General features: G+C 38.4%; 1 protein-coding gene across 2 annotated transcripts in view; it reads left to right on the top strand.

Moving 5' to 3' along the window:
* Nucleotides 1–17,145, top strand: part of LOC115215024 (HIV Tat-specific factor 1 homolog) — a 153,525-nt gene that overhangs the window by 124,673 nt on the left and 11,707 nt on the right. For both annotated transcript variants that reach the window (XM_036505202.1, XM_029784151.2), the window contains exon 7: nt 16,488–16,577. In XM_036505202.1, coding sequence (XP_036361095.1) covers nt 16,488–16,577 — 90 coding nt within the window. The remainder of the gene's footprint in view (nt 1–16,487; nt 16,578–17,145) is intronic.

Here is a 17,145-nt window from a genome sequence, read left to right as displayed (position 1 = left end):
CCTTACTAGCTCCTGACCTTACCAACTCCTGACCTTACCAGCTCCTGGCCTTGGTGGCTCCTGGCCTTGGTGGCTCCTGGCCTTGGTGGCTCCTGGCCTTGGTGGCTCCTGGCCTTGGTGGCTCCTGGCCTTGGTGGCTCCTGGCCTTGGTGGCTCCTGGCCTTGGTGGCTCCTGGCCTTGGTGGCTCCTGGCCTTACCAGCTCTGGACTTTGCTGGCACCTGGCCTTACCAGCTCTTGGCCTTGCTAGCTCCTGGCCTTGCTGGCTCCTGGCCTTGCTGGTTCCTGGCCTTGCCAGCTCCTGATCTTGCTGGCACTTGGCCTTACCAGCTCCTGACCTTGCTGGCTCCTGGCCTTGCAGGCTCCTGACCTTGCTGGCTCCTGGCTTTACCAACTCCTGACCTTACCAGCTCCTGACCTTACCAGTTCCTGGCCTTGCTGGCTCCTGGCCTTGCTGCCTCCTGGCCTTGCTGGCTCCTGGCCTTACCAGCTCCTGACCTTACCAGCCCCTGGCCGTACCAGCTCCTGACCTTACCAGCTCCTGACCTTGCTGGCTCCTGGCCTTACAGCTCCTGACCTTACAGCTCCTGACCTTACCAGTTCCTGGCCTTGCTGGCTCCTGGCCTTGCTGGCTCCTGACCTTGCTGGCTCCTGGCCTTGCTGGCTCCTGGCCTTGCTGGCTCCTGGCTTTACCAGCTCTGGACCTTCCTGGCACCTGGCCTTATCAGCTCCTGGCCTTGCTAGCTCCTAGCGTTGCTGGCTCCTGGCCTTACCAGCTCTGGACCTTGCTGCTTCCTGGCCTTGCCGGCTTCTGACCCTGCTGGCACTTGGCCTTACCAACTCCTGACCTTGCTGGCTCCTGGCCTTACAGCTCATGACCTTGCTGGCTCCTGGCCTTACCGGCTCCTGGCCTTACTGGCTCCTGGCCTTACCAGCTCCGACCTTGCTGGCTCCTGGCCTTGCTGTCTCTTGGCCTTGTCAGCTCCTGGCCTTGCTGGCTCCTGGCCTTACTGGCTCCTGGCCTTGCCAGCTCCTGACCTTGCTAATTCCTGGCCTTGCCAGCTCCTGTCAAACTGTCCAGTTGGTCATAATATGTAAAACTGGTGTTAAATGATGATGATGATGATGGTGTTGTTTTAGCCTTTGTCATTTTGAGGTTTCATTTCAAATTTTCAATATTCTGCTCTTTCGATTCTTCAAACTTACCAATATCCTATATTCATTGGTCTATCAAGCTTTTGGTATGTATCTGTGTATGTATAATATATATATATATATATATATATGTATAATACACATACACACACATATGGTCTTTCTTCAGCTTCCTTTTACTCACTTACAAGACCTTGATTGGCCCAGGACTGTTGTAGAAGATACTTTCCTAAGGGGCTGCACAATGGGATTGAACCCAAGATGACATAGTTAGGAAACAGGCTTCTTAACCACACAGCCATGTCTGTGCCTATTAAAACCAGAACTGCACCCATATATATATATATATATTGTGGTAGTGGCACGTGAAAAGCACCAGACTGGCTCCCATGTCGGTGGCACATAAAAAGCACCCACTGCACTCTCGGACTGGTTGGCATTAGGAAGGGCATCAACTGTAGACACCTTGCCTGAGCATATTAGAGCGTGGTGCAGCCTCCTGGCTTGCCAGTCAGTCCTCAGTGAAACCATCCAACCCATGCCAGCTTGGAAAGTGGATGTTAAACGATGATGACAACGATGATGATGATGATATACATACGTACATATATATATATAATGTATGTGTGTGTTTATCCGTACACACACAGAGATATAAATACAGATACATTCACATAAGTTTCTCTATTATTCACACTCACACTGCCCCCCCCCCGCCTCTATAATTTCCTCTCATCTAATAATAATGTCACTTTCTGAACAAGAGTTTAAACTTGAAATTTCAACAACATTTTGACTTCCTTAATCTCTCACTTGGTGTCAAACAACTGTTTTAAACGTTTTTTAAAATTTGTCTTTGTTGCTATTCTCGACATTAGTTATGAACCTATATATATATATATATAATATATATATATATATATATATATATAATATATATTTTTATTTATATTTATATATATATATATATATATATATATATATATTTTTATTTATATTTATATATATATAATATATATATATATATATATATATATATTTTATTATATTTATATATATATATATTATATATCTATATATATATATATATATATATATTATATTTATTTATATTTATATATATATATATATATATATATATTTTTTATTTATATTTATATATATATATATATTATATATATTATATATATATTTTTATGTGCATTTGGTTGTGCAGCTGCATGTGTATAATGAAAGATTTGTAGCACCAATGAAATAAAACTGTTTTTGAATGAATGAGTGATCAGGTGTGTGTGTGCATGTGTGTGTGTGTGTGTGTCATGTGTTTAAATTTGTGCTAAACAGATGTGCACTCATACATTCTCACACATGCACACATTTACAGATGCTTTTAATACATAAATGTCGACTTATTGTTAAATGTGGAGCTATGGCAGACTGCTGCTGCTGCTGCTGCTGTTGTCACCACTGCCACCACCACTACTGCTACCGCATGTCACGTTGCCGCATGTCCTTGTAGCTATTTGCACCAGTGGTAGCCTACCCTTCTACTACCCTGCTCACCCATTTACTGTTCATTTAGTCACTGACGATCCTCAAGTTGTCTTGAACACAGCACTCGATGTTTTGGGCATATCTATCTTGTTTGTCTGTGTATGTATATACATATGAAAATCAAGGATTTTTTTAATATGTTAAAATATATGTGTGTGTGTAGTTCAAATTTACAGAAAACAAAAGACAAAGACTGGTGTAGGAACAAGAAGCAGGTGTATTAGTTTAATGCTCTGGAAAAGTGGAAAAGTCTTTTACATTTCGAGCCTATGCTCTTTGACAGAACGGATTAATCCTTTTGTTACCAACCCAGCTGAGGACATGTACTGAGAGTGATAAAGATCAAACATCCAGTCAACTTCATGGTGTTTGGAGTGATCACTAGTGATGGTGACCTCATGCCTCCGTTCATCTTCCTACATGGCCTCTGTCTCAACACAGAGGCCTACATCAAGTGTCTGGAGGAGGTAGTGCTGCCCTGGGCCAAAAGGGTGTGCTGCTGGAAGACCCTATGTCTGGCAACAGGACTCTGCACCATGCCACACAAGCAAGGAGAACCCAGTCATGGCTGTCAGACAATTTCTACAACCACATCACCCATAACATCTGGCCACTCCCCAGACTGCAACCCCCTTGTTTATTATGTGTGGTGTGCAGTTGAGCAAGAGACCAACAAAATTCCTTGTAATACCAAAGATGAACTGAAGGCAAAGATTATGGCAGCATTCACCAGCTTAAATAAGGAGACCACCCAGAAGAGTTGCAGGAGATTCTAAAGTCGTCTGGAGGCTGTGGTTGAAGCCAATGTCAATCTTATTGAATAAATTTACTCTTTAGTATTTCAAGATATTTTAATGTAATTTTGGTAAATATGTCAGTTAAAATGAGATGTCAGTGTTATTTTTATTTTTGCGTAATTTAGACGACAATTTATTCACTGCATCCTGTACACACACACGCACGCATGCACACACACACACTTTTATATATATATGCATACATACGCTTTTATATATATATGCATACATACGCTCTCAAAACCTAGGGCTGTAATAGTAGCATGGGAATATGTGCTGTAACAGCGTGTCCCTGCATCTACCATTTTGTTGGTGATTCCCTACCACTTCTTGTGGATGACATCTTAGCACCACTCAGGTGATAACCCTTCAATCTATGGGTCTGTTTTGTGTAGTTGTTGCTGGTGAGGGTTTTACAAGGTCAGAGTGCAAACCCTACATCAACCTCTTTTAGTTACCTTTGCATGACATACAGAAGAATCGTTGGGTCTATTCTTTGACATGCCGATGCCCACGCAGCACTAGAATTACATGAAGTGTTTTGCTCAAGAACACATCATACTGCCCAGTTCACGAATTGAACCTTTGATCTGGCAATCGTGAGCACAACATCCTAACCATTAAGCCATGTGGTTAGAATAATCAAATTAAATTGTGTAATACTTATTTGGTTAAACATCTCTCTCAACCACTGTTATTAATCATAACTTAGTAATGTGCTAAAAAAAGGCTGAACGTGGCTTGTTGGAGGAAGAATTCCTTTTTAACACCAAATAAAACCTAGTCTTTATGCAAACTGGTAGACTGTAAAGACAAAAAAAAAAAGAGTTTTTAATTTTTTCCCCAAATCATCAAATTTGGTTGAGTTCCTATACAATGAGGTAACAATAAAAATTCATCTTGCATCAGGTACCATACAATAATGCTGACTGCCTATTCTAAAGCGTCCACATTTGAAGTAAAAGCCTCCCAGATTTATGGTGGCTCTGTGGTTCAAGAGCTTGCTTCCCAACCATGTGGTTTTGAGTTCAGTGCCACTGTGTAGCACCGTCAGCAAGTGTTTTCTATTCTAGACCCTGGCTGACCAAAACCTATTGAGTGGCATGGATTTGATAGATGGAAACTGAAAGAAGCCTATTACCACACCTGGGGGGTGGTGGTGTCTATTGACACATATAAGTGAGAAGACATTGCTAATATATATTATATATATATATATATAATATATGCATGCATACCACACATATCATATATATAAATAAATACATATATCTATCTATCTATCTATCTATCTATCTATCTATCTATCTATCCTATCTATCTATATATATATATATATATATATATATATATATATATTATATATATACATATGTACATATATATATAATATATACTTTATATATATATAATATATAATATATATAATCACTGTGATCACTGTGACCAGCCAGGCTATCAGATGTTGCTACACATCGCTGGTCACAATGTGCTTCGCATTGCGTTAGCCTTCAAATGACGCCACCCTGCTGGCTAAGCGGGCAGGCCAACAGAAGAAAGAGTGAGAGAAAGTTGTAGCGAAAGAGTACAGCAGGGATTGCCACCAGCCCCTGCCGGAGCTTTGTGGAGCTTTAGGTGTTTCGCTCAATAAACACTCACAACGCCCGGTCTGGGAATCGAAACCGCTATCCTACAACCATGAGTCCGCTGCCCTAACCATTGGGCCATTGCGCCTCCACACACACATATATATATATCTGATTAACCTGTAACAAAGTCTGTATGGTCACTTGACCTTGCTAGAAATAGCTGCAAAATATATCGCATATCCCACTCTATCCCCTTAAAAATGGTCAGAGGACACATTGGATAATGTAGTCTAGGACACACAGTGTTTGGGGAAAAAAAAAAACTAGACACTCGTGTCTTTGAATACTTTAGATTGTCTGCTTCATTGAGGCTGCCTTAGAGCTAAACAGCGACATCAACACCAACAGTACCATCTCAATGTATACATAGTAAAGAGACATCATGAAACTCAGTGAAAAGATGTCATTAATGTAATTTATTGTGTTTTTATTGAAGTCAGTTTACTTACATATGTACAGAAAGTTAACATGACATCTTCATTTGTTGTTTATTTCAGATCTTTTTTCTTATGTTTTTTTACTTTCCCCATCTTCCTTTTCTTTTTCCCCTCCTCATTTTTTCTCGAATTTCTCTATAAACAAACTCCCAAGATGAGAACACTAATAGTTTTTACTTTTGCAGTATGGAGTTATGAAGTAGAAAAATAAAGCTTTGAGTGTTGGGAGACTTGGTGTTGTGTGTTTGTGTGTGTTTGGAGATATATAGGGGTATACGTGAAAGTTTATATGCTGTTGGTGTTTGAGGTGGTGTTGATAATGACAGTGATGGTAGTGATGGTGGTGGAGGCTGTAGTGAGGTTGGTGGTTGTTTTCGGATTGTTTCTTCTGAACATGAAGATAATGAACTAACAGCTTTCTCTCAGCTGCAGATGCCTGGTCCGCAGATCCAATCTGGACTTCAACAACTTTCACTTATGTTACAATGTTATGTTAGGTTTTTCTTTTTTTTTTACTTTGTTAGTTTGTCTACTTTTGTTTTTTGTTTTCCCTTTCCAAACTCCCACACTATTCTATATTATTTCTTTTTTTATGTGTTTTTTTTTGTATTTTGTATGTGTTTTTTTCCCTTTTTGTTGGTGTTTCTGTTGCTGTTTGTCTTTGTGTGTGTGTGTGTTTGGTTTTCCACAACGTCAGTTGCTACAGACATGGAGATTCTTAGAAAATATTATTTTAAAACTGTTGACATCATTCCAAAGTTGAAATAGTACCAGAGAAACAACAAATTGGAAGAATTTCTTGGTTGGTCTAAGAGAACATCCTATGATGTGTGTGATTCTATGTGCGTGTCATTCTATGTGTGTGTGGTTTTATGTGTGTGTGTGATTCTATGATGTGTGTGTCATTCTGTGTGTGTGTGTGATTCTATGATTGTGTGTGTGTGGTTTTATGTGTGTGTGTGTGATTCTATGATGTGTGTGTGTGTTTCTGTGTGATTCTGAGACGTGTGTGTGTGATTCTATGATGTGTGTGTGACTCTATGATGTGTGTGTGTGTGATTCTATGATTGTGTGTGTATGTGATTTTATGTGTGTATGTGATTCTATGATGTGTGTGTGATTCTATGATGTGTGTGTGATTTTATGTGTGTGTGATTGTGATTGTGTGTGTGTGATTCTATGATTGTGTGTGTGTGATTCTATGATGTGTGTATGTGTGTGATTCTGTGACATGTGTGTGTCTGTGTGATTCTGTGACGTGTGTGTGATTTTATGATGTGTATGTGATTCTATGTGTGTGTGTGATTCTATAATGTGTGTGTGTGTGATTCTGTGAGGTGTGTGTGTAATTCTATGTTGTATATGTGATTCTATGATGTGTGTGTGTATGTGTATTGAGAAGCTTGCCTCCCAACCACATGGTTTCAAGTTCAGTCCCACTGTGTGATACCTTCAGCAAGTGTCTTCTCCTGTAGCCCTAGGCTGATCAAAGCCTTGTGAACGATTTCGAATTTGGTAGATGGAAACTGATTGAAGCCTGTTGTGTATAAAGTAAATATAGATGCAGGCATGGCTGAATGGTAAGAAACTTGCTTCCCAACCACATGGTTCCAGGTTCAGTCCCACTGCATGGCACCTCGGGCAAGTATTTTCTACTATAGCCTTGGGCCTTCCAAAACCTTGTGAGTGGATTTGGCAGACGGAAACTAAAAGAAGCCTGTCATATATATATGTGTGTGTGTGTTTACCACCCCCATCATCTCTTGACAACTGATGTTAGTGTGTTTATGTCCCTGTAACTTAGTGGTTCATCAAAAGAGCCTGATAAAATAAGTACTAGGTTTTACAAAGAATAAGTCCTGGGGTCAATTTGTTTGACTAAAGGCCGTGCTCCAGCATGGCCGCAGTCAAATGACTGAAACAAGTAAAAGTAAAGAAAAGACTCTGAAAAGAATGTGTGTGTGTCCATCCTTGTCTTGACATTGTTTGATTGTTTTAAATGAATATCATTCATTTCCAGTATTCTACAAAAACATGTCCGGCCACGGGAAAATACTTCCTTGCTTGGAAACTGGTGAGGGTTGACAACAGGAACAAGTGGAGATGATACAAGAAGCAGTAGACTTTAAAATTAGTAGCAGTTTGATGTGATCCCTTAATCTCTTGCATATAGGTCAGCTAGATAAAGAAATGTCTGAGTATGTGCATGCACGTTGGTGTGTGAGGTACATTTGGCTTAGCAGTTAGGGTTTGGGGCTCATGATCCTAAGATTGTGGTTTTGATTCCTAGTGCTGGTGATGTGTTGTGTTCTTGAGCAAGACACTTCATTTCATGTAGCTCCAGTCCACTCAGTTGGAGAAAGTGAGTAATTCTGTGACACATGTGGCACATTTTCCCCATGGCACATATATTTTCCCCTTCAACAGGACTGGCAGCATCCTCTTGGAGAGGAAAATATATGCTCCATTGAATCTGTATGACTTGGGAAGGATCTTTATCTGTTCTATCCATTATTGATGGATGCATGCATGTGTGTGGTGTTTTTTTAATGGAAGCTTATCAGATGAACTGTGTTTGTAATTCAAAATGTCTGCTTTTTCTTGCACAGTCTGAGAATTAAGTGAAGGTTATGTGTAGCTGTGGTGTACTCAGCCACATACACTATGAGTCAATGAGTAGGTAATTTCATTGTTTGAATAACTGAAATACACATCATTGAAACTGAACGAGGACTCATTTACCTTTTTTGCCTAATGTGTAGAAAGACACAGCTGTGTGGTCTTGGGTTCAGTTCCACTGCATGGCACTTTGAGCAAGTGTTTCCTCTTATGTTGCCACAAACTGACCAAAGACTTGAGAGTGGATTTCCCTGGCTCACCAGCTCCGGTTAAGCCATCCGACCCATGTCAGCATGGGAAATGGATGTTGAATGATTATGAGAACAAATCTGATGTCATACCATAAATAGTTTACAAACCAATAGTGTCTTTGCAACCAGCCAATCAGCAAAGAGTTAATGACCAAATGTTGATGTGGTCATGTTCTGTCTGTGCGTCCAAAGAAGACAAGAGCCAGACATTAGCATTGCCTGGTTTACAGATTTTTGTAGCTCAAGAATGCAACACATGCATGAGAAAATAGATGTGCTGTGTGGTGAGATGCTTGGTTCCCAACCACATGGTTCTGGATGCAGTCACTTGCATGGCATCTTGGGCAATTGCCTCTCATAACCCTGGGTCAACCAAAAGTTTTATGATTGAATCTGGTTGATGAAACTGAAAGAAGCCTGCCATATATATACATATATATATATATATATATATATATTATATATATATATATATCTATATATATTATATACATACATACATACGTTCCCGTTTGTTGGACAGTTTTGTTAACAAAACTGTCTGATAACGGAACGTGAAACTCTGAGTACAGCTTTTGTTATATTTTTGCTGCTTTTAAATAAAGCATATTACTCTACCTCTGGTATTTGAGTACTCTTTTTTCCACCTTGTTTCACATTTATGTGCTTACTCCGGTATATATTATATGTGTGTGTGTGTGTGTGTGTGTGCATGCGTGCATGTCTTTGGTCTTTGTATGTCCACCACCACCACCACCACCACGTGACAGCCAGTTTCAGTTTGTTTATATCTCCATGACTTAGCAGTTCAGGTAAAGAGACCGGTAGAATGAGCATCTAGTTTAAAAAGGAATAAGATAAAGTCCAGGGGTTGATTGATTCAACTACATGGCACAAGCACAGGTGCTACTTATGTGACACCCGCACGGGTGCTACTTATGTGACACCCGCACGGGTGCTTCTTTACACGACACCAGCCCGAGTGCTTCGTTCATGGCACCAGCACGAGTGCTTTTAATGTGGCACCAACATGGGTACTTTTTGCATGGCACCAGCCTGGATGTATTGTATGTTGCACCAGCACGGATGCTTTTTATGTGACACCACTCTACCCACCCCCATGCTTTCTCTGTCCATATCCCTCTCTTCAATAAATACAACAAAGAATGAAGCAGTACCAAATAAAAAGGGAGGAAGCACGGGGGGGAGGGGAGGTCCCCCACCCCCTGTAATGTAGAAACAGATTAACCCTGTCTGCCCCTGTTGTTGTTGTTGTTGTTGTTATTAAACCAATCTGTGAACCCAAGAGAACCACTTCACATTTAACAGTTCTTGAAGTATTTTCTGTTGGTTTTCTCTGCGACTATTTGTTTGACACAGATCCCCTATTTTTATAGAACTCACTGAACCTTCACCATGGCAGCTGTAACAACTGGTGACGGTGGGGGTTGTAGGGTTAGGGCTTGGCTGCAGAGTAGTAGTGGTGGTGGTGGTGGGGAAGAATGAATGTGAAATGGTGAAATGAAATAATAAAAACAAAAGACCCAGAAACAAGCCCCCCTCTTTCCGTAACCTCATATGACATGGAGGAAGGGGGTGGTGGTGGTGGTGGTGGTAGTGATGCTGACTCAATCATCCCTCTTACATTAAATAGCAAATAGATGTGTCTGAACCACCAAGATGGACTTTGTTTTGTAGTTGTAATACTTTTTGCTAATGTTTTAGCATAGAAAATACACACACACACACGTATATATACACACATGTATATATACACACACACATACACACATATATACAGAGAGAGAGAGACAGGGCATGTGGATGGCAATCACCCATCACCCACATGCTTATGAGCTGGGAAAGCAGACATTAATTAAGTAATGAGATAATGGTTGTATCTATACATCCATTTTTGTGTGTGTATATGTGTTATGTATGTATATGTGTGTATGTATATATGTATGTATGCATATATATATCTATATCTATGTAATAATAATAATAATAATATTAAGGAATATAATTCCAAACTTACAGGGAAAAATTCAATTTAGTAATACTGAATCAAATTTCACAATATATATTATATGTATATAAATTAGAGAAGAACCACCATGTAGTAATTCAACAATAGTATAATTAAATCATACCTTATAGAAAAAAATTAAAGATGCGATAAAATATTTACCTAAGCTAATAATAAATAAATAAATAAATAAATAAATAAATATATATATATATATATATATATATATATATAAATATTATATATTATATATATATATATAGGAAGTAAAGACTTTTTTCAAATATTAAAAAAGAATTTTTTGAATTTAAAAAAAAAATTTTAATCATCTGTTAAAACTTTTTTAGTCGATGGATATTTATTTTTATTAATTTTTTTTTACCTGTACTTTTATATTTGTCTATTAGATCTTTTGGTAGTTTTTGAATTTTTAGCCGTTTATATTTAACTTTTTGATAGGCCGTTCTATTTGTATTTCATTCGATTATATATTTTTACCTTCTGTGATTTTATGTATATTTATTATTTTTTGTGTTTGGGTACCATGGTGATTTTTATATATGATTAAATGTTTGAGGGGTGGGGCCTTGTATGTAAAGTCGTTGACCCAAGTTTAATGCTTGTTCTATAACCAATGCTTCTTTATATATATATATCATCATCATCATCATCATCGTTTAACGTCCGCTTTCCATGCTAGCATGGGTTGGACGGTTCAACTGGGGTCTGAGAAGCCCGAAGGCTGCACCAGGCCAGTCAGATCTGGCAGTGTTTCTACAGCTGGATGCCCTTCCTAACGCCAACCACTCCGTGTATATATATATTTTGTGTGTGTATATATATATATAAATATATATATATATATATATATATATATATATATATAATATATATATAAAAATCCAAACAAGAAAGCACAAAAAACACAACAACGCGAGGACATGGAACAAATATAGTATTATTGGACGCTCAGGAAAGAAGGAAAGAAGGAGGGTTAACATTTCGAGTGGAGCTCTTCGTCGGAAACATAGGAGAAGGGAAGACAGAGAAAAAAAATTCGTCAACGTACACACGCGGTCACATTTTGAATGTGATATATATATATATAATCTATATATATATATATATATATATATATATGATGATATATATATATGATATATATAACTAACCAGTGCCACCTGACTGGCTCCCCATGCCAATGGCACATAAAAAGCACCAACCAAACATGGTCGATGCCAGCCTGACTCTCCCTTCTGTAATCCTGACTCTTCCTTCTGTAATCTTGACTCACCCTTCTGTAATCTTGACTCTCCCTTCTGTAATCCTTACTGTCCCTTCTGTAAGCCTGACTCTCCCTTCTGTAATCCTGACTCTCCCTTCTGTAATCCTGACTCCCCCTTCTGTAATCCTTACTGTCCCTTCTGTAAGTCTGATTCTCCCTTCTGTAATCCTGACTCTTCCTTCTGTAAGCCTAACTCTCCCTTCTGTAATCGTGACTCTCCCTTCTGTAATCGTGACTCTCCCTTCTGTAATCGTGACTCTCCCTTCTGTAATCCTGACTCTCCCTTCTGTAATCGTGACTCTCCCTTCTGCAATCCTGACTCTCCCTTCTGTAAGCCTGACTGTATAAAACTGTTCTACATTATAGAATAGATGTGTTACTTATGTCACGTCTCAGCAAATGGTTGATTACAAGTTTTTGGATTAACAACATCAACAGCAACACCTACGTTTGATGTAATGCTTCAACACAAAGTCGGTCTTCAGTGTTCGTATTCATTTTGTTATTTCTTCGACCCAACCAGCTGTGTCTGGTACAGTTTTTTTGTAAAAAGACAGCAAAACCAAAAATAAGAAATAATAAAAAAAAAAAACTCCTAAAAACTTCCTGTCTTAGAATTTTATGGGCGTTTGATGTTAAAGAGTATTGAAGGATTACGGAGACCCTACCTCCAGTACTGTTGTCTTAGATAAATATAAACAACAGAAGCAACCTTACTCCGATGTCAGATGATGTCCATGTGGGAGGTAGTGATGATGATGATGATGTCGGTACTTGCTGTAGTGGTGGTGGCAGGAGTTGTGTTATATATTGTAGAACTAACTCTGATGGCTTACAGAATATGTTTGACATAATCCTTTCAACACTTCATTTTATTGACTTACAATTAGTTTTTATTGATCCAATCTATTTAGACAATCGTATTCTCTCCCAGTGTTTTTTCCTCTGCCCTTTTTTTTTTTGCTGTTGTTTTGTTTTCTTTTTAATGTGATGGTGGTTAAAGCACTTTGGAATCTTTGTGTTGTATTTATGTTATGCATGTCAAGGTGAAGATAAAGAAAGAACAAGAATTAGGAAATAGTTTTGACTATTTTCTTCTTATGATTTTTTTCTTTCCTTTTTTTTCTCTTTCTATTTTTTTTTTGCAAAATTATTTTATTTTCTGTTTTTTTTTCTCTTAATAAAAATAATAAAGATGATAAAAAAGAAACTGTTGGACTGCATATACATACATATATACATATATACATGCATACATACATACATACATACATACACACATATATATATATATACATATATGTATACATGTTTGTGTATATATATATACACACACACATACATACATACATACATACATACATACATATATATATATATATATATATATATATATATATATACGTACATGTTTGTATGTATATATATATGTTTAGACATACATTCATGTATGTATGTATATATATGTATATGCATACAAACCTGTATGTATGTATATATATATATATATATATATATATATATATATATATATATATATATACATACATTCATGTATGTATTTATATATATATATATATACATACACATACATGTATATATACATACACATACATATAAATATATACACATATATGTGTGTGTGTATATATATATGCATATATATACAAACATGTATATGCATATATATATATATATATATATATATATGCATATGTATATATATGCATATATATATATGTATATATATATATATACACATACATGTATATATACATACATACATACACATACATGTATATATATATATATGTACATACACATACATGTATTTACATATATATATATATATATATATATATATATATATATATATATATATATATATATATGGCCATGAATTTTGCTTACTGAGAAAACTAACTACAAAAGCTTTTAGATAGTTGCCTGTAAAAGGTGGAAGTATAACATGGGAAGTAAAAGACTGAAGAATTAGAATGGTAGCACAAATAATGGAAAACAAATAGAATATAATGAAATGAAGAGGAAGTGCAAGAATGAGGTATGTGTGTTCCAGCTGGTGTTGGTGGTTTGGTTTCACTTTGAACAGGAACAGACCCACAGACACCTCTCTTGTAGTCAAAACATTGGACCAAATGTCAAACAAGAGTTAACATTAATGCTGGAGTTCTTTGACTGAAGCTGGTAACGGTCCTCAAACAATACACACTGATCTCTCTTCTTTCTGTCTCTGTCTTTCTGTCTGTCTCTCAATATATATATATATATATATATATATGTGTGGCGATGCCAGTGCCCCCAACTGGCTCCTGTGCTGGTGGTACATAAAAAGCACCATCTGAACATAGCCAATGCCAGTGCCCCCGACTGGCTCCCGTGCTGGTGGCATGTAAAAAGCACTATCTGAATATGATCGATGTCAGGCTTGTGTGACTGACTCCTGTGCTAGTGGTATGTAAAAAGCACCCACTACACTCTCAGATTGGTTGGCGTTGGGAAGGGCATCAAGCTATAGAAACATTGCCAGATCAGATTGGAGCCTGGTGCAGCCGCTGGCTCTCCAGACCTCAGTCAAACTGTCCAACCCATGCCAGCATGGAAAACGGATGTTAAACGATGATAATTATATATAATTGACTTTAAAAAATTTCACATGCATGAAGCCAGCAGCTTGCAGATTGTGTTTTAATGGTTATCGTGAAATCGACCAAATATGCACTCATACCAATTCTGAAATTAAGCTCCTCATATATAAATATATTCAGACAAGGAATATTAAAAAAAAACAAAAAAAAAACAGGCTTGGCATACCACCTGATGATCAGAAACGAGGAACTCTGAGTCCTGGAAAACGGAGCATTTTAATTGTAATGTACTAAAGAATACTCTACATTTGTAACGAGTCCTGTAATTTATCACTTCTGGTGAATCGACAGAGATTTATGTATATACAGGGTGACCCAAAAGTAGGTTTACAGTTATCATGTAGGCACTTTAAATTTCTTTAAAAACATTTCATTACATTTAAATTTCTAATAATGGTTTCATATATTTTTATAATTAAGATCTAAACTGTTAATATATGAATGCGAAGGAGAGTTGAATAACTGCGCACCTACTTTTGGGCCACCCTGTGTCTGTATGTACATATATATATAAATGGAACAAAAATGCTGTAGAGGGCATTAAAGCATTTGGGCAGAAAGACGATTCAAAGGCTGACAAGAGAAATAACAATTAGAAGGACAAGCAAAAAGAAGACAGGTCATTCTTAGCTTTCTTTCATCACTCAAGTTCCAGAAGCCATGACCATTTCGGGCAGTTACACTTGAGATGGTTTGATCTGATTGCCCCTCAAAAAGTCTAAGCGAAAAGCATTAGACCCCTTTGTAAGAAAGCTAGCAAATGTGTATGGCTCTGAGACTGACTAGTGACCGAGACTTTTGGAAATATCAACTAGTGACCAATTCTTTTGGAAATATACCGTGCTTGAGAAGACCCGGCAAGCCAAATGAGACCATAACCTCATGGCCTACGCCAGGGGCGTAACCAGCCCACTTATGCGTACCTTTTCCTTCTTTGGACACTAAACTCTGCTTGTGAAGACCTGTTGAGGCAAGTGAAATCAAAGTGAAATTTGATCAATGGCACCCGTGCTAGTGGGTTGCAAAGAGCACCATACGAGTGTAATCGTTGACAGAGCGGCTAACCGGCTTCCGTGCCAGTGGCACATAAAAGGCACCGTTCGAGTGTGATTGTTACCAGCGTTGCCTTACTGGCACCTGTGCCGGTGGCATGTGTAAAAAGATTCGAGCGAGGTCGTTGCCAGTACCGCCTGACTGGCCCCGTGCTGGTGGTACGCAAAAGCACCCACTACACTCTCAGAGTGGTTGGCGTTAGGAAGGGCATCCAGCTGTAGAAACTCTGCCAGATCAGATTGGAGCCTGGTGCAGCCATCTGGATTGCCAGCCCTCAGTCAAATCGTTCAACCCATGCTAGCATGGAAAGCGGACGTTAAACGATGATGATGATGATGATATATATATATATATATATATCATCATCATTATTGTTTTAATGTCCACTTTTCCATGCTTGCATGGGTCAGATACAGCTTGTTGAGGTTGATTTTCCCATGGCTGGATGCCCTTCCTGTCACCAATCCTCACCAGTGTCCTATTATCCTGTAGCAATCAGTTGAAACCTACTCCGTGTTAGGGTTTGTAGTGCATCACAAAATTTCATTGCAGACGTTATTTTGTTACGTATTCTTTCGTGAAATATTATTTATCGTTAAAGGTTCTGTTACGTTTTTATGATTATTTTATCATCAATAAGGGAAGTAATATTTCCCCATGACCAGACATGTTTTCACGGAACATTGGAAATGAATGACACTGCTTGTAGGATGGTGGAACTTGTTTACAACTAACACATGAGGTCAAGACAAGGAGACACAAAGAGACATACAGACAAACACACACGCATACATCCATGAGAATTCACTTATTTGATCGACTGATCTGATTGCTTTTTGGAATGACATTGTAGGGTCAGTATGAAAAGCTGGATATGGCTGGTTTGAACATAAAACATAAAAGGTTGTATAATTGGTCCAGATATAACTGGTTTAAATGCTGAAGGGTTAAGGCTTAGCATCTCATTAACAAGAAATATGTCTTTCATTTCAGGAGGACCCTTCTTTACTGCGAGAGCTGAAGGATGATGTACAAAGTGAATGTTCAAAGTTTGGAGAAGTCCGGAAGATTGTGATTTATGACGTAAGTGTTATTATATCATTTCCTCTGTGTGTGTGTGTGTGTGTGTGCATGTGCGTGTGTGTGTGTGTGTGTGTTGTTGTTCTTTAACCTTAAGCTCATCCCTGGTTGAGTATACATCATCATCATCATCATCATCATTTAATGTCCATTGTCTGTGCTGGCATGGGTTGGACGGTTTGACTGGGCTGGCACGCTAGAAGGCTGCACCAGACTCCAGTCTGATTTGGCACGGTTCTTATGGCTGGATGTCCTTTCTAACACCAACCACACTAAGAGTGTAATGGGTACTTTTACGTGCCATTGGCACAGGTGCCAATTGCATGACACTGGTATATGCCACAACTGTGATTTTGCTCGGCTTGATGGGTCTTCTCAAGCACAACATAATGCCAAAGGTCTTGGTCATTACCTCCATGAGGCCCAATGCTTGAAAGTAACTCAGCCACCTCGCCTCCGTGAGGCCCGCTCAAAAGGAACTCAGCTACCTTGCTTCTATGAGGCCCAATGCTCAAAAGGTACTCAGCCACTTTGCCTCCATGAGGTCCAACGTTCAAAGGTTGATTATTTT

This window comes from Octopus sinensis, linkage group LG8, assembly GCF_006345805.1.
Source record: "Octopus sinensis linkage group LG8, ASM634580v1, whole genome shotgun sequence".
Lineage (NCBI taxonomy): Eukaryota > Metazoa > Mollusca > Cephalopoda > Octopoda > Octopodidae > Octopus > Octopus sinensis.
This window is presented reverse-complemented; position numbering and strand designations above follow the sequence as displayed.